Below are 22,787 nucleotides of genomic sequence, written 5' to 3' on the forward strand. Positions count from 1 at the left end.
TGGACTAGATACATAGAATTTGAAAAATATTATTAATAAAAATATTTACATTTGAGTTGAGAGGCATTCTAGATTGAGATATTCATGATTAAATTTAAAATTAAATCAAAAAATATTTTTTTAATTAATGTTAAAAAATGTAATACTTATAATATTTGTTTTCTTTAAAAAGAAAATTTCTTTTTTCTTATGCCTATAATTAATACTATACATATCACATTAAAAAATTTAATTAGAAAAATATTAAAACATATAAAAAAATGGTGAGGACATATATATAACTATATGTATTATCATAATTTTAATAAAATTGAACATAAGAATATTTATATATAGTTATAGTTATATGAAATTTACATAATATAGATAATATTATTGAGGATTAACTTAAATCCATCTGCACTCAAAAATCTGTTTGCATCTTAAAAAACTTGTTCCCTCTCAATGCTTAGTAAATCAAGAATTATGATGGATCTACACTAACTATAGATAAAGTTTCTAAATAGAAAAAGAGTACATATTCCTATGAATGGTTAAATTTGATTGATATTTACCAGTATTTTGTACTTTTAATCGTCAAATTCTTGCGACTTTATAATCTAAACAACATAGTTGACCTTTAGTTAATTTTTAAAACCAAGAAGTTGACACGTGAAATAAAAATTTACCAGTATCTATTTGTGGGCATGCGTGCACACACACACATATATTGATTATGTGTAAGGGAGAGAGAGAAAGATGTATGTGTTCATGATAGAGAGGGATATCTATTACATATATATTTATAACTCTATATCTTATATAAGCAATTAGAAATTAGACTATGAAAATAAAAGAAGTTGAGTAGAAGCTAAAACTCTAAAATAAGCACATATTGCATGGTGTTTGTAAACTTTGACATAGAAACAAAGTTATGTTCATAATATGAGACTCACTAAGCCTATTGTCAATCTTTGGTATGCTATAAAAGGCTTGTGTCTATCTTAACTCACACCATACAATCCTGAACCATGCACCCTAAACCCAAAACTCTCAAGCTTGAGTTTGAAACTCATGTGCTCGCCCATTGTACATTTGTATGATATGTAAAATGCTAACCTATAGGGATAGAGTCATTAGATTGAAGGGTCTTTTAGTTGTTCAATAAAAGTAGTAAAAATGACATAGCAAATTTCTATTTGATTTTGAGAGTTTTTAAGTAGTTTGTTTAATGTTAGTATGCTCATGATAGATCTCATTTTTTTATAAAATGAATCTATTTAGTGGTTGGAAATGAGAATTTCAAATGGGAAGTTACCACCGCTCCTATGCATTACATAAATTCATAATTGAATATAAACATGAATAGATTTGGGCCTTTCAAAATTTTAGATGGTGGCAGAGAAATCCATTCTTACTTGGTAAACAATGATGAATTTTTTCAAAACACATACCTTGTATACTATTATTGATTTCCCTTTATATTATTATTCCATGAAATATTAGAACCTCATGGGACCAGCCCGCAATTCCACACTATAATGATCGACAATAATATATGATTGCGCTAATCAACAATTAAGTGATTTAAAGAATGATTTGGGACTTAACACTTGTGATTAGAGTTTATTCATTGGATGGTTCTGGATTGCATTGGTTGGCATTTATGACAGACTTCAATTCTGTTGTGCTAGCGGTACTTACCTCGATTACTGTTCCCCACTCTTTGGTTTACACCAAAACCCAACCTTCTATGTCAATTCTTCATTTTTGCTGTTGTGACTTTGCTACACTGAGGGTTTGGTCTGGAAGTGAGGTTTTGTGCTCCAAATGTATGGAAGTGAGCCACGGGCTCTGCGTCCGCCCAGCTATGGGTTGTGCTGCTTGTTAGTATGGCACCTTCGTTTGTTCTGGTGGCTTTGTTGCTTGGTTCCTTGGACACAGTGTGACAGTTCTGCTCATCCGTGTAAGAGAATGGCTACTGTCTTTGTTTGTTCAGTTGCTAAAATTGTTTCTGCTCCACTGTTCTCATTTTATTGAGGTTCTTCTGGTTGTTGAATTTGATTAATGGGTTTTCATGCTACAGGTCACAGTCGCGATGATCTCCTCTGCTCGCAGTTCTCTTCAGGTATGTTGTCTCCCCATGATTCATTTTCCCTCTTTGTCTTCCTCTGGTTCTAACAAAAATGGCTCCTTGGTCTCAGGGTATCACCGTGCATTGTGACTCAGTGAGCTTGCATTCTTTCCGTGCGACTAAACCTCCAGGTAAGCAATTCGTTCACTGTATATATAATTCCTTACTCTTCATTTGCTTCTTGCGTTTCACTCCGTTGACCTTTGTGATGACAATTTTTCCCTATTTTGCTTGTGCAGGTTGGGTGTTCGTTCTTTGGCGTGGTTGATGTAAGCGCTACGGCTTGTCCTGGTAGGCTCTACTACTATTATCAATTTGCTTTTAATAGTTGGTCTCTGTTAGTTTGTTGGGCAGAGTCCCAGTCCTTGTCCACTTGAACTTCTCTATTGTCGCTATGCAACTTGGGTTAGTCTTGTACAAAGCCTCATTTGTGTTTTGGAAATTTTGTAATTGTAAAACACTGTTTGGAGGGTGGCCGTCCAAAACCCTCGCCCTTAGGGTTCTGCTGGCTCGTTTGGTTCTTCCGCTGTTCGAAGGGTTATCCCTGGACTATTATATGTATACAAATATCTTTTTTTTGTTGAAATGAAAAGAAAAAACGGTGTATTTGGTTATACTTTGTTACCTCTGTCCTGGGTTTTGTTGCTCAGCGTTTATATTCTCATTCTTGGTTGAACCATTCGTAATGTGCTTGGCTTTCATTCGTGAACTCTATATGTTGATTGCCAGCCTTCATGCTGGAAAATACTCGTGCAATTTCTATGTCTGCGTTATGTTCTTTAAGAAAGAAAAATAAAAGGAAAGTATAGGAATGCACAGTGTTTGCTTAGTTTAGCTTACTCAATTATTAAGAGAAAAGTAAATGAATATTACAGTGAACTGTTACAGATGGACTCGAATGTTCTTGGATGAAATAAATTATTCTCTGTATTATATTTCTGTTCTCATGTGTTGAACCCCTCCATGATTGTATTACATTGATTTTTATATTGTGCTAGAATAGTTACTCAAACTATTCTCGGTTACCATACAGTTACCCTTTGTAGTTACATAGTTGATAATCTTTTTGGGTTTTCTTGTATTGTAGGAGTTACAATATTGTACTTTTTGTTCATGAACAGACATCTGTAAAATAGACTAAGAAAATGAAAAAACAATGTAACTGTTATGACACTACTCTAACTGTACTGTTTCTAATGCTTCTTAACTAATTAATAATAAAACAAACTAATTCCTAGACACTGTTTTATTCATCAAACGTAAATGAAATTAAATTTTTTGAACCTATCCTTCTTGTCTAAGACCAACACTCGGTCATGATGCCCTTAGCTGGATGCTCTTGCATCAGGCTCCTGGGGTAAGAAAAATTCATGACTCTGGTCCATGAGCTTCTCGACTGAATAACCCGCCTGCTCTATCTGTCTAGTGTTAAGCCATGAACTATCCTCAATAGGACAATTCTTCCACTTGACTAGATATTGCAGATACTCTTTCCGCCGAGCTCGCTTGGTCACCTGAGTGTCCAGGATCCTCTCGATCTTGAGGGGCTGAGCATAAGGCATTTGTCCCATCCAAGTATCACTTCCCTCCTGTGTGTCTCGTGTAGGCCGTGCAATAATGTATTCCTCTGGATCAGCATTGTATGGAAATAGGTCTGCTACATTAAAGATGGGCGAGATGCCTATTCCTGGTGGCAGCTATAATTCATAAGTGTTTGCTGAAAATTTCCGGAGAACTTTGCAGGGGCCTATCTTTTTGTACTTTAGCTTGTTATATGCACCTCTAGGAAAATGCTCCTTGCGCAAATGCATGAGGACTTCATCCCCTACATTAAACTGCACCTCTCTCCATTTCAAATCTGCTCACTGCTTATATTTTTTACTATTGTCCTGCAACTTTATTTTCACCTGCTCGTGTAAATCATTCATCACTATAGCGAAATCCTCTCCATTAGCACTCCATTTTTCTTGTTGTCCTAGATCTCGTAATTCGTGTACTCCACGAGGATGCATACCATATAAGATCTAAAAAGGACTCTAACCCGTGCTGCGATTGGGCGAGTCATTGTAAGCGAACTCTGCCCAGGCAAGTACTCGATCCCACATTCGCGAATTTTCACTGGTCAAACTTCGTAGCAGGTTCCCCAGACTTCTGTTTACCACCTTTGTTTGCTCGTCGATCTACGGGTGATAAGCAGAGCTAAAACTTAACTACGTGTCCATCTTCTTCCACAGGGTGTGCTAAAAGTGCCTCGTAAACTTCACATCCCTGTTAGAGAGAATGGACTTAGGTAGACCATGTAGCATGATGATCTCTATAAAGAACAAGTGGGCCACGTGAGCGGCATTACTTTTTTTTCTGTAAGGGATGAAATGTGCCATCTTCGAAAACCGGTCCACTACTACCATCACCGAATCATAACCCCATTGTGTCCATGGTAGACCCAAGATGAAGTCCAAGTTGACTGAGTCCCACAGTCTACTTGGAATGGGCAATGGCATGTAGAGTCGTATATTTTGACTGTCTCCTTTTGCCAACTGACACACTTTACACCTGGTTACAAATCTCTGCACATCCCTTCACATTTTTGGCCAATAATAAAAATGGCTGAGCTGCTCTAATGTTTTGTCTATGCCGAAATGTCCAGCTAGACCTCCACTGTGCTTCTCCCGAATGATATTCTCTCTCATTGAGCAATCGGGGATGCATAACTATCCTCCTCTAAACAATAGTTTCTCCTGCAAATTATAGTCCAACCACGGACTATTGTTTCTTACAAAAGGATTTTGACATGCTTCATAAGCCTCCTTCAAATCTGTGTCAGTCTGATACAAGTCTTTCAAGTGCTCAAACCCTAGCACTTGTATTGTACTCTCCTACAAGAGTAAGGCTCTTCTGCTCAACGCATCCGTCACCTTGTTGGCCTACCCGCTGATGTGTTTCAACACAAAGGTGAAACTCTACAAAAATTCAACCCACTTAGCATGCTTGTGATTCAGCTTGTGTTGTTGCATCACATATTGCAATGCAGAATTATCTGAGAATAAAACAAACTAATTCCCCAGTAGATAGTGTCTCCAATGCTTCAGTGCTTAGACGATAGCATAGAATTCCTTGTTGTAGGATGAATACTTCTACCTGCTTTCATTCAACTTTTCGCTGAAAAATGCATCAGGTTTGTCTTCTTGGCTAAGTATAGCTCCAATGGACATACTTCTTGCATCACAGCAAACCTGAAAAAGCTTTTTAAAATATGGCAATCTCAGGATCGGTCTCTCTGTGATCCTCTTCTTCAGTAGTTGAAAACTCCTTTCCGTTGCCTCGGTCCAACGAAAAGGCTGACTTGCCTTCTTTATAGTGTCCAACATAGGTGTGTAGATTTCACTGAAATTTCTTATAAATTTTCAATAAAAACTTGCCAACCCATGAAAACTACGTACCTCAAATAGACTTTTTGGGGATGGCCAGTTGACAATTGCTACAATCTTCTCTGGGTCAATCTTCAACTCATTTTCTGCAATCACGAAACCCAGGTAAACAAATTCTTTTTGCAAAAAAGTGCATTTTTTCAGATTTATCAGCAGCTTATTCTGCTGCAATTTTTCCAGCACTTTGCGAACATGTCAAAAGTGTTCCTCCCTCGTCTTGCTGAAAATTAATATATCGTCCAGGTACACTATTACAAACTTCAGAATGAATTCTTTCAGCGTTTCGTTCATCAATAGCATAAAGGTACTGGGTGCATTACTCAACCCGAATGGCATTACCAGCCACTCATATAGTCCTTCATTAGTTTTGAAAGCTGTCTTCCACTCATCCCCTTCTCGGATTCGAATCTGATGGTACCCACTCTTTAAATCATTTTTTGAAAAATATGTTGTCCCACTCAGGCAATCCATCATGTCATCCATCCGTGGCAGTGGAAATCTATATCAGATGGTAATCTTGTTGATGGCCCTCGAATCTGTGCACATTCGACATTCTCCTCCTTTCTTGGGAGCGGGAATTGTTGGAACTACGCAAGGGCTCAAACTCTCCCTTATCAGCCTTTTATCTAGCAATTCCTACACCTTCTTTCTGATCTCCTCATTGTCTTTGGGGCTCATCCGATACGCCACCTTATTCGGTAAACTTGCTTCGGGTATAAAGTCAATGTGATGACTTATACTTCTCTTGGGAGGCAATTTATCTCGTAAGTCATCCACTACCATATCACTGAATTCCTACAGCATTTGCTGAATTTCTGTGGGTAAATTTGACACCTATATGTGTAGCAGCACCATCTTTGCTCTTCTTACAACAACATAGCTTACTTCATTGTCTGCAATCAGCTTCAAAAACTATTTTCTACCCATTAGTAACACTCTTGTCCCGCTTGTTTCCACTGTCTCATCTTCCTTTATGGGCACAAGCGTGTGCTTGATCCCATCCTTGACAAACTTATAACAGTTTGTCTTCCCATCATAATCTACCTTCCTGTCATAATGCCATGGCCTGCCTAGCAGTATATGACATACATCCATTGGCATTTTACCACAAATGACCTTATCCTTATATCTACTGATATGGAACTCCACTTCGCATTACTCATCCACTAACAACCGATGGCCTTTTTGCATCCATGATACCTTGTAAGGAGTGGGGTTCTTCAACCGCTTCAACCCCAACTTCTCCACCATCTCTGTGGTAACCAGATTATTTGTGCTCCCACTATCGATAATCAGCTTACAACATTTACCGTGTGACTTACAAACTGTCCGGAACAAGGCTTTCCTTTGAGTTTGTTCATCTATTTCTTTGGCTGGTTTCAGCAACACCTTGTTCAAAACTAAGGCTTCCCCTGTTTTCGGCACATTTTTTGATTCTTGGGGAGGTGCCTTTGCTTCCTCTAGTTGTGTGACATACGCACCCCTCTGTCCATCTTGTTCCACCTCAGGACACTCAAAAGATCTGTGCCCCCACTTGTGGCACCTGTAACATTGATAATTAGCTCCTCTGCCTCGGCCATTTGCTCTTCCTCGCTAATAAGGCCTACCACCTCTCGTGCTGTCACCTTTTTTTGTTGTCCCAGAAGCTTTGGAACTGCTGCCTTCTTCACTATTGCTGGTAGTTTTCCCTCTACCATAAGACTATCCTCTTCCTCCGCTGGTTCCCCGTCCTTTCCTAGAATTTTGTTTTCTGGTGATCTTCTCCTTCATAGCACTCTGATATGCTTCTTCTATGTTTTTCGGGGAAAGAACGCTGATTTCATCTAATATTTCTAACCTTACACCATTTACATACCTTGTTGTTTTCTCTGGGGTGTCCTCCATATAACCAGTTCTTAAATTTACCCAGTAGAATTCTTCAGTGTACTCTCTTACTATCATCCCTTTCTGCTTCAAATTCTGCACTTGTTGATGTAGTGCAATTTGGTAATCCTTGGGTAGAAATCTTCCTTCCAACTTGGCCACCATCCTTGACCATTTCTTTATTGGCAACTTGTTCATCCTCCTTCTCTCTGTTTGGACACTGTCCCACCACAGGGTTGCTTGTCCCTTCATCTTTGTTGCAGCGAACTTAACTTTCCAATATTCACTGACCTCTTCACACTCGAAATATTTATCCAGTTCGCTGATCCAGTGCAACAAAACCTCTGTGGACAAGTTTTCATCATAATTTGGGATTTCTGGTTTAGGTTTGTTGCTCGCCAATAGGACCAACCTCAACAGTCTCATTTCCGGCCCTTCTTCATCCGATCCATCTATTCTTACTATAACTTCTTCTTCGCTATCATCTCCTCCCTCTAGATCCCTTCTCCTTCCTGCTTCAATTGCCTCCAAACGGGAAGTAAGGATCCTAATTTCCTCTCGCAATCCTTCATCTGCTGCTCTCCGAGCACCTCTTCCACGTCCTCGTATTCCAACTTCCATTTCTCAGAAGAAAACACTAAATCCTACTCTGATACCACTATGATGGGACCAACCTGCAATTCCACACTATAATATTTTACAATAATATATGACTGCGCTAATCAACAATTAAGTGATTTAAAGAATGATTTGGGACTTAACACTTGTGATTAGAGTTTAGTCATAGAATGGTTCTGGATTGCGTTGGTTGGAATTTATGACAGACTTCAATTCTACTGTGCTGGTGGTACTTACCTCGATTACTGTTTCCCGCTCTTTGGTTTACACCAAAACCTTGCCTTCTATGTCATTTCTTCATTTTTTCTCTTGTGACTTTGCTGCGCTGAGGGTTTGGTCTGGAAGTGAGGTTTCATGCTGCAAATGTATGGAGGTGAGCCACGGGCTTTCCATGCACCTAGCTATGGGTTGTGCTGCTTGTTGGTATGGCACCTTCATTTGTTCAGGTGGGTTCATTGCTCGGTTCCTTGGGCACAGTGTGACGGTTCTGCTCGTCTGTGTAAGAGAATGGCTACTGTCTTTGTTTGTTCGGTTGTTAAACTTGTTTGTGCTCCACTGTTCTCATTTTATTGATGTTCTTCTGGTTGTTGAATTTGGTTAATGGGTTTGCATGCTACAGGTCATAGTCGCGGTGGTCTCCTTTGCTCGCAGTTCTCTTCAGGTATGTTGTCTCCCCATGATTCATTTTCCCTCTCTATCTTCCTCCGGTTCTAACAAAAATGGCTCCTTGGTCTCAGGGTATCACTGTGGATTGTGACTCAGTAGGCTTACATTCCTTCCGCGCAACTAAACCTCCAAGTAAGCAATTCGTTCACTGTACATACAATTCCTTACACTTCATTTGCTTCTTGCCTTTCACTCCGTTGACCTTTGGGATGACAATGTTTCCCTGTTTTGCTTGTGCAGGTTGGGTGTTCGTTCTTTGGCGTGGTTGATGTAAGTGCTACAGCTTGTCCCGGTAGGGTCTGCTACTGTTATCAATTTTCTTTTAATAGTTGGTCTCTATTAGTTTGCTAGGCAGAGACCCAGTCCTCGTCCACTTGAACTTCTTTGTTGTCACTATGTGACCTAGGTTACTCTTGTACAAACCCTCATTTGTGTTTTGGCAATTTTGCAGTTGTAAAACACTGTTTGGAGGGTGGTCGTCCAAAACCCTTGCCCTTAGGGTTCTACTAGTTCGTTTGGTTCTTCCACCATTCGAAGGGTTATCCCTGGACTATTATATGTATACAAATATCTTTTTTTTTGTTGGAATGAAAAGAAAAAGAAGTGTATTTGGTTATACTTTGTTACCTCTGTCCTGGGTTTTGTTGCTCAGCGTTTATATCCTCGTTCTTGGTCGAATTGTCCGTAATGTGCTTGGCTTTCATTTGTGAACTCTGTATGTTGATTGCTAGCCTTCGTGCTGGAAAATACTCGTGCAATTTCTCTGTCTGTGTTCTGTTCTTTAAGAAAGAAAAATAAAAGGAAAGTATAGGAATGCACAGTATTTGCTTAGTTTAGCTTACTCAATGATTAAGGGAAAAGTAAATGAATATTACAGTGAACTGTTACAACTGGACTCGAATCTTCTTAGATGAAAGAAATTATTCTCTGTATTATATTTCTATTCTCATGTGCTGAACCCCTCCATGATTGTATTACATTGATTTTTATATTGTGCTGGAACAGTTACTCAAACTGTTCTCGGTTACCATACAATTACCCTTTGTAGTTACATAGTTGATAATCTTGTTGGGTTTTCTTGTATTGTAGGAGTTACAATATTATACTTTTTGTTCATGAACAGACATCTGTAAGATAGACTAAGAAAATGACAAAACAATGTAACTGTTATGACACTACCCTAACTCTACTGTTTCTAATGCTTCTTAACTAATTAATAATAAAACAAACTAATTCCTAGACACTGTTTTATTCATCAAACGTAAATGAAATTAAAGTTTTTGAACCTGTCCTTCTTGGCTGAGACCAACACCTAGTCATGATGCCCTTAGCTGGATGCTCCTGCATCAGGCTCCCGGGGTAAGAAAAATTCATGACTCCGGTCCATGAGCTTCTCGACTGAATAACCCGCCTGCTCTATCTGTCTAGCATTAAGCCACGAACTATCCTCAATAGGACGGTTCTTCCACTTGACCAGATATTGCAGATACTCTTTTCGTCGAGTTCGCTTGGCCACCTGAGTGTCGAGGATCCTCTCGATCTCGAGGGGTTGAGCGTAAGGCATTTGTCTCATCCAAGTATCACTTCCCTCCTGTGTGTCCCGTGTAGGCCATGCGGTACTGTCTTCCTCTGGATCAGCAGTGTATGGAAACAGGTCTGCTACATTAAAGATGGGTGAGATGCCTATTCCTGGTGACAGTTGTAGTTCATAAGCATTTGCTGAAAATTTCCAGAGAACTTTGCAAGGGCCTATATTTTTATACTTTAGCTTGTTATATGCACCTCTAGGAAAAAAGTCCTTGCGCAAATGCGCAAGGACTTCATCCCCTACATTAAACTGCACTTATCTCGATTTCAAATCTGTTTGCTGCTTTTATTATTGACTGTTGTCCTACAACTTTATTTTCACCTACTTGTGTAAATCATTCATCGCTTTAGCGAAATCCTCTCCATTAGCACTTTGTCTTTCCTGTTGTCCTAGATATCGTAATTCGTGTACTCCGCGAGGATTCATACCATGTAAGATCTGAAAAGGACTGTAACTCGTGCTACGATTGGGCAAGTTATTGTAAGCGAACTCCACCTGGGGAAGTACTCGATCCCACATTCGCGAATTTTCACTGATCAAACTTTGTAGCAGGTTCCCCAGACTTCGGTTTACCACCTCTTGTTGCCCGTCAGTCTGCGGGTGATAAGAAGAGCTGAAACTTAATTACATGTCCATATTCTTCCATAGGGTGCGCCAAAAGTGCCATGTAAACTTCATGTCCCTATCAAAGAGAATGGACATAGGTAGACCATGTAGCCTGACGATCTCTGTAAAGAACAAGTGGGCCATGTGAGTGGCATTTCTGGTTATTCTGCAAGGGATGTAATGCGCCATCTTCGAAAACCAGTCCACTACTACCATCATCGAATCATAACCCTACTGTGTCCTTGATAGACCCAAGATGAAGTCCAAGCTGACTGAGTCCCACAGTCTACTTGGAATGGGCAATGGCATGTAGAGTCCTGTATTTTGACTGTGTCCTTTTGCCAACTGACACACTTTACACCTGGTCACAAATCTCTGCACATTCCTTCACATTTTTGGCCAATAATAAAAATGTCTAAGCTACTCTAATGTTTTGTCTATGCCGAAATGTCTGGCTAGACCTCCACTGTGTTTCTCACAAATGATATTCTCTCTCATTGAGCAATCGGGGATGCATAACTGTCCTCCTCTAAACAACAGCTTCTCCTGTAAATTATAGTCCAACCACGGACTATTGTTTCTTACCAAAGGATTCTGACACACTTCATAAGCCTCCTTGAAATCCATGTCAGTTTGATACAATTCTTTCAAGTGCTCAAAGCCCGGTACTTGTATCGTACTCTCCTGCAAGAGTAAGGCTCTTATGCTCAATGCATCTGCCACCTTGTTGGCCTGCCCGCTGATGTGTTTAAACATAAAGGTGAAACTCTGCAAATATTCAACCCACTTAGCATGCTTGTGATTCAGCTTGTGCTATTGCATCACATATTGCAATGCAGAATTTTCTGAGAATAAAGCAAACTCATTCCTTAGCAGATAGGGTCTCCAATGCTTCAGTGCTTGGATGACAACATAGAATTCCTTGTCGTAGGATGAATAATTTTGCCTACTTTCATTCAACTTTTCACTGAAAAACGCAACAGGTTTGTTTCTTGGCTAAGTACAGCTCCAATGGCCGTACCACTTGCATCATAGCGAACTTGAAAAAGCTTTTTAAAATTTGGCAATATCAAGATCGGTCTCTCCGTGATCTTCTTCTTTAGTAGTTGAAAACTCCTTTCTGCTACCTTGGTCCAACGAAAAGGTTGACTTTCCTTCTTTATAGTGTCCAACATAGGTACGTAGATTTCACTGAAATTTCCTATAAATTTTCGGTAAAAACTTGCCAACCCATGAAAACTACGTACGTGAAACAGACTTTTCGGGGATGGCCAGTTGACAATTGCTGCAATCTTCTCTGGGTCCATCTTCAACTCATTTTTTGCAATCACAAAACCTAGGTAAACTAATTCTTTTTGCAGAAAAGTGCATTTTTTCATATTTATTAGCAACTTATTCTGCTGCAATTTTTCCAACACTTTGCAAACATGTCAAAGGTGTTCCTCCCTCGTCTTGCTGAAAATTAATATATCGTTCAGGTACACTATTACAAACTTCCCAATGAATTCTTTCAGCATTTCATTCATCAATCGCATAAAGGTACTGGGTGCATTGCTCAGTCCGAATGGCATTACCAGCCACTCATACAGTCCTTCATTAGTTTTGAAAGCTATCTTCCACTCATCCCCTTCTCGAATTCAAATCTGATGGTACCCACTCTTTAAATCAATCTTTGAAAAATATGATGCCCCACTCAGGTAATCCATCATGTCATCCATCTATGGCAGTGGAAATCTGTATCGGATGGTAATGTTGTTGATGGCCCTCGAATCTGTGCACATTCGCCATTCTTCTCCTTTCTTGGGAGCGAGAATTGTTGGAACTGCGCAGGGGCTCAAACTCTCCCTTATCAACCCTTTTTCTAGCAATTCCTGCACCTGCTTTTTGATCTCCTCATTGTCTTTGGGACTCATTCGATACGCCACCTTATTCAGTAAACTTGCTCTGGGTATAAAGTCAATATGATGACTTATACTTCTCTTGGGAGGCAATTTATCTGGTAAGTCATCCATTACTATATCGCTGAATTCCTGCATCATCTGTTGAATTTCCATGGGTAAATCTGACACCTCTATGTGTAGCAGCACCGTCTTTTCTCTTCTTACAACAGCATATCTTACTTCGTTGTCTTCAATATGTTTCAAAAATTGTTTTCTGCCCATTAGTAACACTCTCGTCCCGCTTGTTTCCACTGTCACATCTTCCTTGATGGGCACAAGCGTGTGCTTGATCCCATCCTTGACAAACTTATAACAATTTGTCTTCCAGTCATGTACTACCTTCCTATCATAATGCCATGGCCTGCCTAGCAGTATATGACATACATCCATCGGCATTATATCACAAATAAGCTTATCCTTATATCTGCCAATATGGAACTCCACTTTGCATTACTCATCCACCAACAGTTGATGGCCTTTTTGCAGCCATGATACCTTGTAAAGAGTGGGGTTCTTCAACTGCTTCAACCCCAACTTCTCCACCATCTCTGTGGCAACCAGATTATCTGTGCTCCCACTATCGATAATCAGCTTACAGCATTTACCGTGTGACTTACAAACTGTTCGGAATAAGGATTTCCTTTGAGTTTGTTCAACTGTTTCTTTGGTTGGTTTCAACAACACCTTGTTCAAAACTAAGGCTTCCCTTGTTTCCGACACATTTTCTGCCTCTTGGGGAGGTGCCTTTGCTTCCTCTGGCTATGCGACATATGTACCCCCCTCTCCAGCTTATTCCGCCTTAGGACACTCAAAAGATCTGTTCCCCCACTTGTGGCACCTGTAACATTGATAATTAGCTCCTCTGCCTCGGCCATTTCCTCTTCCTCACTAATAAGGCCTGCCACCTCTCATGCTGTCACCTTTTTCTATTGTCCCAAAAGCTTTTGAACTACTGCCTTCTTCACTATTGCTGGCAGTTCAGCCTCTACCATAAGACTGTCCTCTTCCTCTGCTGGTTCCCCATCCTCTCCTAGCATTTTTTTTTCTGGTGATCTTCTCCTCTACCTTCATAGCACTCTGATATGCTTCTTCTATGTTTTTCGGGGAAAGAATGCTGATTTCATCTAATATTTCTAACCTTAAACCATTTACATACCTTGCTGTTTTCTCCGAGGTGTCCTCCATATAACCAACTCTTAAATTTACCCAGTAGAATTCTTCAGTGTACTCTCTTATTGTCATCTCTTTCTGCTTCAAATTCTGCACTTGCCGATGCAGTGCAATCTGGTAATCCTTGAGCAGAAATCTGCCTTTCAACTTGGCCACCATCCTTGACCATTTCTTTATTGGCAACTTGTTCATCCTCCTTCTCTCTATTTGGACATTGTCCCACCATAGGGCTGTGTGTCCCTTCAGCTTTGTTGCAGTGAACCTAACTTTCTGATCTTCACTGACCTCTTCACACTCGAAATATTTATCCAGTTCACTAATCCAGTCCAACAGAACCTCTATGGACAAGTTGTCTCATAATTTGGGATTTCTGGTTTAGGTTTGTTGCTCGCCATTAGGACCAACCTCAACAATCTCATTTCCGGCCCTTCTTCATCCGATCCATCTGTTGTCACTACAACTTCTTCTTCGTTATCATCTACTACCTCTAGATCCCTTCTCCTTCCTGCTTCAACTGCCTCCAAACGGGAAATAAGGATCCTGATTTCCTCTTGCAATCCTTCATCTACTACTCTCTGAGCACCTCTTCCACGTCCTTGTCTTCCAACTTCCATTCCTCAGAAAAAAACACTAAATCCTGCTCTGATATGATGAGACCAACCCGCAATTCCACATTATAATGGTCGATAATAATATATGATTGCGCTAATAAATAATTAAATGATTTAAAGAATGATTTGGGACTTAACACTTGTGATTAGAGTTTAGTCATAACCCTTTGGTTTAAGCCAAAACCCTCCCTTCTATGTCATTTCTTTGTTTTTGCTCTTGTGACTTTGCTACGCTGAGGGTTTGGTCTGGAAGTGAGGTTTCGTGCTGCAAACGTATGGAGGTGAGCCACGGGCTCTGCGTGCACCCAGCTATGGGTTGTGCTGCTTGTTGGTATGGCACCTTCGTTTGTTCTGGTGGCTTCATTACTCGGTTCCTTGGGCACAGTGTGACGGTTCTGCTCATCTATGTAAGAGAATGGATACTGTCTTTGTTTGTTCGGTTGCTAAACTTGTTTTTGCTCAACTGTTCTCATTTTATTGAGGTTCTTCTGGTTGTTGAATTTGATTAATGGGTTTGCATGCTACAAGTCACAGTCACGGTGGTCTCCTCTGCTCACAGTTCTCTTCAGGTATGATGTCTCCCCATGATTCGTTTTCCCTCTCTGTCTTCCTCCAGTTCTAACTAAAATGGCTCCTTGGTCTCAGGGTATCACCGTGGATTGTGACTCAGTGGGCTTGCATTCTTTTCGCATGACTAAACCTATAGGTAAGAAATTTGTTCACTGTACATACAATTCCTTACACTTCATTTGCTTCTCACCTTTCACTCCTTTAACCTTTGGGCTGACAATGTTGCCCTGTTTTGCTTGCGCAGGTTGGGGGTTTGTTCTTTGGTGTGGTTGATGTAAGCGCTATGGCTTGTCCTAGTAGGCTCTGCTATTGTTATCAATTTGCTCTTAATAGTTGGTCTCTGTCAATTTGCTAGGCAAAGTCCCAATCCTCGTCCACTTGAACTTCTCTGTTGTCGCTATGAGACCTGGGTTAGTCTTGTACAAACCCTCGTTTGTGTTCTGGAAATTTTGTAATTGTAAAACACTGTTTGTAGGGTGGTTGTCCAAAACCCTCGCCCTTAGGGTTCTGCTGGTTCGTTTGGTTCTTCCGCCATTCGAAGGGTTATCCCTAGACTGTTATATGTACACAAATATCTTTTTTTTGTTGGAATGAAAAGAAAAAACAGTGTATTTGGTTATACTTTGTTACCTCTGTCTTGGGTTTTGTTGCTCAGAATTTATATTCTCATTCTTGGTCGAACTATTCGTAATGTGCTTGGCTTTCGTTCATGAACTCTGTATGTTGATTTCTAGCCATCGTGCTGGAAAATACTCATGAAATTTCTCTATCTCCATTATGTTCTTTAAGAAAGAAAAATAAAAGGAAATTATAGGAATGCATAGTGTTTGCTTAGTTTTTCTTACTCAATAATTAAGGGAAATGTAAATGAATATTACAGTGAACTGTTATAGATGGACTCGAATGTTCTCAGATGAAAGAAATTATTATTTGTATTATATTTCTGTTCTCATGTGCTGAACCCCTCCATGATTGTATTACATTGATTTTTATATTTTGCTGGAACAGTTACTCAAACTGTTCTCGGTTACCATATAGTTACCCTTTGTAGTTACATAGTTGATAACCTTGTTGGGTTTTCTTGTATTGTAGGAGTTACAATATTATACTTTTTGTTCATGAACAGACATATGTAAGATAGACTAAGAAAATGACAAAACAATGTAACTGTTTTGACACTACCTAACTGTACTATTTCTAATGCTTCTTAACTAATTAATAATAAAACAAACTAATTCCTAGACACTGTTTTATTCATCAAACGTAAATGAAATTAAAATTTTTGAACCTGTCCTTCTTGGCTGAGACCAACACCCACTCATGATGCCCTTAGCTGGATGCTCCTGCATCAGAACCTCCCAAATCCTTATTTAAAAGTAAAAGTGGATTTAAATTTGTTTCACCGCGTTGAAAATTGTGGGCAATTGATCTTCCTCAAAATACATTAAAACTAATGGGTTTGAGCATGCTAATTGAGAACTCTTGTAGAATAATTCAACATGACTTGCAAAAGGTGTAGAATTACATAAGCAATGACCATACATAATTTTCCTAGATCATTGTCTAGTTTCATAATAACTAACATGATTCAATATGTAAACAATGATTGTATATAATTTCTCTAAATCATTGGCTAGTTTTGCAATAACCAACATGATTCAGTATGTTTTTCTTTAAAGTACATATTCATTATTTTACTTGGTTTCATTATGCTTTATGGTCAAGGTAGAATTAATAAGATAAAACACAAAAAATATATCAACAAATGATTGTTCTATAACAAATTAATAAAATAGATATATTAATAACATGTAAATAATGGGTACAAATATATATAAAACGTCTTGTGAAAGCCATTTTTTATAAGAGACCCATCATAAGAAAAAAAATTACTTGAGAAATAAGAATTTCCATCAAATTTATACCCTAATTCTTATTATAAAAACCACATTTATCAAATACCAAAAAAAACAAATTTGTCAAAAAGTAAAACTTCTTTTAAATTATAAAGTCTAAATAATAGTTTACATCTCAATCAATTTAATTTGAAGACATAAATTTTATCATTTTAATAAATATAATCATAATAATTAATAAAGGAGTAGCTTAACTTATAGAGGAATAATTAATAAAGGAGTAGCTTAACTTATAGAGGAATCTTCCAGCTGAATTTTCTAAAACAATACCATCTGAGGCCGCTAAAAAGGCCAAAACATGGCTAATGAATTTTTTTTTTCTTGATGAGGTTTACCAATTGATATATGTCAGGTAAACTTCCTCCAGTGCAAAGAAACGATTCACTTAATACAACACCAAACAAAGCGTTGATTCGGAGCATACTCAACACATACCATTAGGGGGAAAATTACAAATTTAAAAGCGCCTAAATATAAATATGTATTGATGCCCCAGTAATGAGAAAAAAATATAGAATTTAAACTAAACTACCTGTCCTGAAGCTGGCCTTGGATTTCCTGTACATTTCCTATACCTCATTATATGATTGGAAACATACAAAACTTCTCAAGGCTTTCCATGAGAATAGGTTCTTCCTTGTTTAAAACCTATTGGTTCATTGTGTCTATTGTGCCCATTTTGTTCTACTGTTTATTCTTCTCAGTCATCATTACACACTAAATACTCTCATTCCACAGCTAAAATCCCACCAACCCCCACAGAAAAGAATATATATGTTGCCCATGTAACAGGGTTAACCTAGAGAATCACGTTTCTACCATTGTTCGAGGGGAAAGAGGAGAAGAAGATTGCAGAAGTAGAAATTGAAGTTGATTTCTCCTCATTCCCACAATGATGGTGGCCAGAGAGAGAAGAGTAGGCGTACCCTACCTGTATCAATTCAAAGCTCTTCAGTTGCATACTTTAATCGCTAATCTCATATGGAATTTGGCCAGAGAAACTATGATCTGAAATCACCCCTAGGTGACTTCAGGAAATTAATGAAGGTATTATAGACTCGTGCTGGTGTGTGCCTATGTATGTTATTTTAAGCGAGGAATCGATAATATTGCGAAATACACAAGCATTGGAAAACAGTAAGAGAAACATAGCAAGCAAATACAAAACACAACAATTTAATAAGGAGTTCACCCAATCCTCCTAGGCTATATCTCCTGGTCCAGCTTTCAATAGTGGCCTTTTCTATTATGTCTTTAAGCAGAGTTTTTACAATGAGGAGCTCAATTTGAGTCTCCTGTAATAGATGACGCTCAGTAGGGTGGGACTTGGATTCCCCAAGCCACTAAAGTACATAGACTCCCCCTTACCGAGTCTCGACCTCAACTGGTCATAATGGGATGAGACCAATCTGGTACTCAGTTCTCGATCAATATTCTCACAGGTGTTATAGACATTTTTGTGCCCTACAACTCCGAGCATGAAATGTCCATAAACCAAGGGCTCCTAAGTCCCTAAAAGTGTTGTTCTAACCCCTAAAGGAACAAGGTCAATAGATTACAACTTCTCCCAGAAGTTCTCCATGAAAAACTACTCAAAATTGGTCAAAACAGGATCATTGCAGCTGCTCCACTGGCTAGGTGCGTTGCATCTCACCCAAATGCACTGTGAGGGTGCGTTGCATTTCAAAACTCCCTTCTATGGGGTGCGATGGGCGAGAAATGACAAATGGCAGTGTCATTCCGCGAGGTGGAGAGGCAATGGAAGCTTCCAGAATCTTCTCTTGTGACACTTGCCTCACTGAATTCGACCAAGGATGAGTAAGAGGCCCTCAGTCTCCAAGTGGAAGCAAGAACTGACAGAGAGAAGACACTAATCAAATCACAAGCTGACTCATCCTCCTTACAGATATCTATATATGGATCCCTCATCCCAGAGATCCAGAGGCTGGAATTTTGCATATTGCAAGGAATTGTTGTTGGTTTCTTGAGACAAACATGAGATTGTTGGGTGATTGATGCTTTATTTGAGGTGAAGAGGGGCTTCTTTGCTGGGAGGTTAATGCTGGGTCGAAACCACTGGTTGTAACTCCTCCTGGATCTTTTCTTGTTTATCAATAAAAGCTATTTGAGTTCTCCTCCATGCTTTTGTATCATTAATGCTTGTTACATTTGTATGGTCAATTTAAATCTGATCCTAAGTTTTTTATGAATATAGATCCATGTCTTTGTATAGTGCTATGCTTCTGTGATCTTACAGGTACTTTGTGAAGCTGGGCGTGCAAGGGAGCAGGTAGCTGGAGACTATCAAAGAAGAGAGGGATTGAATCAAAGGATTAGCGCAAGACACAGGTTGGTTCTTTCTATTCCTCTCTATCTATAATTCATAAAGGAAATACAAAAGTAGCTTTTCTCTGTTTGTTTCTAAGGTAGCTGTCACACCTTAGTGGGATAGAGCAGTTCTAAATAGACACTTTTCCCTGTAACAAAATGGCGACTCCGCTGGGGAAATAATTAGTTTGTTTGTTTATCATTCTTTGTTGTTTGTTTCATAAACTTATAAGTAGCATTCGAACTGCATTTGCCATAACAAATGCAAAGTAGATAACTGTTGCTTCAATCCATTCACTAGATTTGTTTATGATTTAAACAGCTGATTCACAAACTATCTGATTGCCCTTGTGATAGCTCTTAGATCCTCCTTAGATCTACCCCTGATTGTTGCATTACTGATTGCTTTCTACTCGGCCAAAAACCAAGGACTGAACTGCAAACTGTGACCCGGAACTCGGACAGAGTCTCGTTTCTAGCCCAGCGCAGGTACTGTTCAGAGATTCTGAATTTCAGCGCACTTCCCGAAGGGACAACCTGCGCTGCATTTCAGATTCTCTGTGTTACAGGTGTGTTGATTAGACTAGCTCTGTGCAGCTATGGTTCCTGTGCTTCATTCTTTCTAGTTCTATCCCTGAATTTTGCTGCCTGTGATCAGTATATGTCTATTTGAAACCCCTTTTCCTTGCTGTTATTCCGCCTCCTTTGTACAAAAGAACTGTAGATGTTTTTGTGTGTTTGTTGAGTCGTTTACAGTTTTCCTTTGCAAAATTAGCATAGTCGTACTGTCGTCCTTTGATTTGAATCTGTCGCAAGTGTCGATTTCGATCATAGGAGAAAGTTTGATTGCTGTTGATGGTCGATTATCCTGTTACTATTGCCTTTGGTCTGAATTTGTGATTTTCTAGTGTTAAGAATGAGTGTTCATTTCAAAATCGTAAGGTGTCGTAATCATCTCTATTTTTGATTTCGAAAAAGAGCTTGTTTATATTTGTCGCTTGAAAAGAAATTCAGATTTGTACATCAACTTTCTTTTTAGCATCAATACTAAGGAATTCGAAAACAAATACATGCATGTGCATTTGCATATAAACAGTCTATTTGGCTTGATTTAGGAAAGTGCATTTACAGTGTGCTCTTTGCTCTTTGTGAAAATATTCTGTCTTTCTTTTCCCTAGTAGCTAGGATTTTCATTGCACAAAAGAGATAAAAAGTTTGTTTAGCATCTTTAGATTGCATTTTAGGAATTACATCTACATCTCGTGGTGAACCCGAAAGGCAAAATTCATAAACAAGATCAACTTAAAATAAATTCAATGAATCTAACAACGCTTTGGAACGTATTCTGGCGTCGTAAAGCCTGGTAACTGTTGTCCTCACTGATGGTTGGGTGATTCCTCCACTTTGAGACGATAAGTGCCAGTACGGACTTGTTCTCCCACATACCGTCGAGTATATTTTGGGAGACCCCTATAGGCTTAAATCCTTTATCCATAGGAAGCCGTGTCTGCCGCCCTATCGATCGCAATGCACTGAACACAGCATTCGGGAAGATTGACTACCGTACCATAAAAAGTATTCTGCAGTTTTGCGATTGGTTTGGTACTCCCTCTACTTAGACCTCCAGAGCAATCCCTTTCGTTCCTTTTCAAACTCCTTAACGGAAAAGGTCCATCTGAGCACTTGTCACTTCAGGCTCATTAAAAATCGAAGGAGACTAGAGTCATCTTTTGTTTTTTCTCGACTCTTAAAAACTGGAAAAACAAGTTGTGTAAATGCGTCTAAAAATTTATTTTAAATGGAACATTCATTACCCCTTTTCTACGTTGATCTTGGGTTGAGAAAATGAAGTCCACCAACCAAGGAATTCCCCTTGGAGGAAATCCTAGTCCCTTCTCCTCTTGGGGAGATGTTGGTGCACCCCATATGGCCACATTGTCGCTTCCAGGACTGACAATTGGTTTGCCTGTATGGCTCTTCTCAACCTCTATCGTTCAGAACACCACTATTCCTGAACAATTGAATCAGCAATTAGATGAGTCCAGAGTTACCCACCAACCTTCTACTTCCTCTAATTCTTCCTCTCCTCCTTCCTCTTCGCTTGATGGGGCTGGTAAAGCCAAAAGTCAAGTTCCTAAGGAGAAGAAGGAAAAGAAGAAGAAAGAGAAGAAGAAGAAGGAGCCAAAAGCGAATGGGGGCAAACACGTGTCGTCTAACGAAAATCCACACACTGCACCGACCAGGCCTAAATCGCCATGTGTCATTTGCAAAGGAGACCACTTTCACAGAAATTGTCCTTGCATCCCTCGGATCTTAAGGGACTAGTCTCCTCGTTTGCACAACCCGGTGTCGTCAACCTCTGATGATCATGTTGAAAACACACCGTCAACTAGTGAAAGTGAAGCCCCAGGACAAAAAGGAAAATATAGATTTCCTTGTAAACTGTGCGAAGGCGATCATGCTGTCCACCGTTGTCCCTTCTTAGACGAAGCTAGAAGAGTTTTGGATGATCGTCCGGTTTCACCGTTACGACTTCCTCCTGGATATAAAAAACTCTTGCTGAGTTCGTCACTAGTTGAAAATCCGGCTGACCCGCTTAGGTGGTCGGCCGAAGCATCTGTCACTGAAGATGAACCATCTGAATCCATACCAGACGAAAGTCAAAAGGTCGAGGCGACAGTTGACCCGGTCTTGCCTTCAGAGGTTCCATCTTCAGATGATACAATCACTGAAGAGAACAAGGATGACACCGTCCAAATTCTTTTCATAAGCACAGACTCCAACGAACATGGGGGCAATTTACCCGTTCCTTTACCGCAGGAAGGAAGTTCGTCAGAGTCGTACCTGGCCGTCTATTCGGTCCCACCTCCAAGCAATCTAGTTGTCTCCTTCGACTGGAATCAACTAGGCAGACCCCGTTTACCAGCTAGTGTACCATTCCGAATTATTGTTCAAATATATAGAATGGTTATGGCTGGTACCATCATAGATGAGGGGGCTTCTGTGAGTATCCTTTCCTCAACTGCTTGGAAAGTGCTTGGTTCGCCATCGCTTTTGCCTGAGATGAGAAATCTGACAGGCTTTGATAAAGGAACCAGTCGACCGTTAGGGATCCTTCCCGATGTGCCCATAACATTGAGAGGGAAAACAGTTCACATGAACGTAATGGTAGTTCAAGGACCCCTGGATTACAATCTACTCCTTGGACGAGACTATATTTATTGCATGGGAGCAATTGTCTCCTCACTCTTTAGAGTAATGTGTTTTCCGCACGAAGGAAGAGTGGTCAAGCTCGTGGACCAGCTTTCATTTCCCGGATCATACAGAGCAAATAGTCGTATACCATCCCTGAATGGTCTTTTCACACAAG

At 39.6% G+C, this 22,787-nt stretch overlaps 1 protein-coding gene across 1 annotated transcript in view; it reads left to right on the forward strand.

Annotated features, from left to right (window-relative positions):
• The first annotated feature begins 8,425 nt into the window (after positions 1 to 8,425).
• LOC149237120 (cysteine-rich receptor-like protein kinase 42) overlaps positions 8,426 to 22,787 on the forward strand; it is a 48,428-nt gene continuing 34,066 nt past the window's right edge. Inside the window, exons 1-3 of the mRNA XM_089369154.1 lie at positions 8,426 to 8,521; positions 8,642 to 8,683; positions 8,929 to 8,980. Coding sequence (XP_089225280.1) covers positions 8,426 to 8,521; positions 8,642 to 8,683; positions 8,929 to 8,980 — 190 coding nt within the window. The remainder of the gene's footprint in view (positions 8,522 to 8,641; positions 8,684 to 8,928; positions 8,981 to 22,787) is intronic.

The sequence above is a fragment of the Pinus tabuliformis genome, chromosome 8 (genome assembly GCF_031772625.1).
Source record: "Pinus tabuliformis cultivar Carrire ecotype Pingquan chromosome 8, CPIR1, whole genome shotgun sequence".
In the NCBI taxonomy this organism is placed as follows: Eukaryota; Viridiplantae; Streptophyta; class Pinopsida; order Pinales; family Pinaceae; genus Pinus; species Pinus tabuliformis.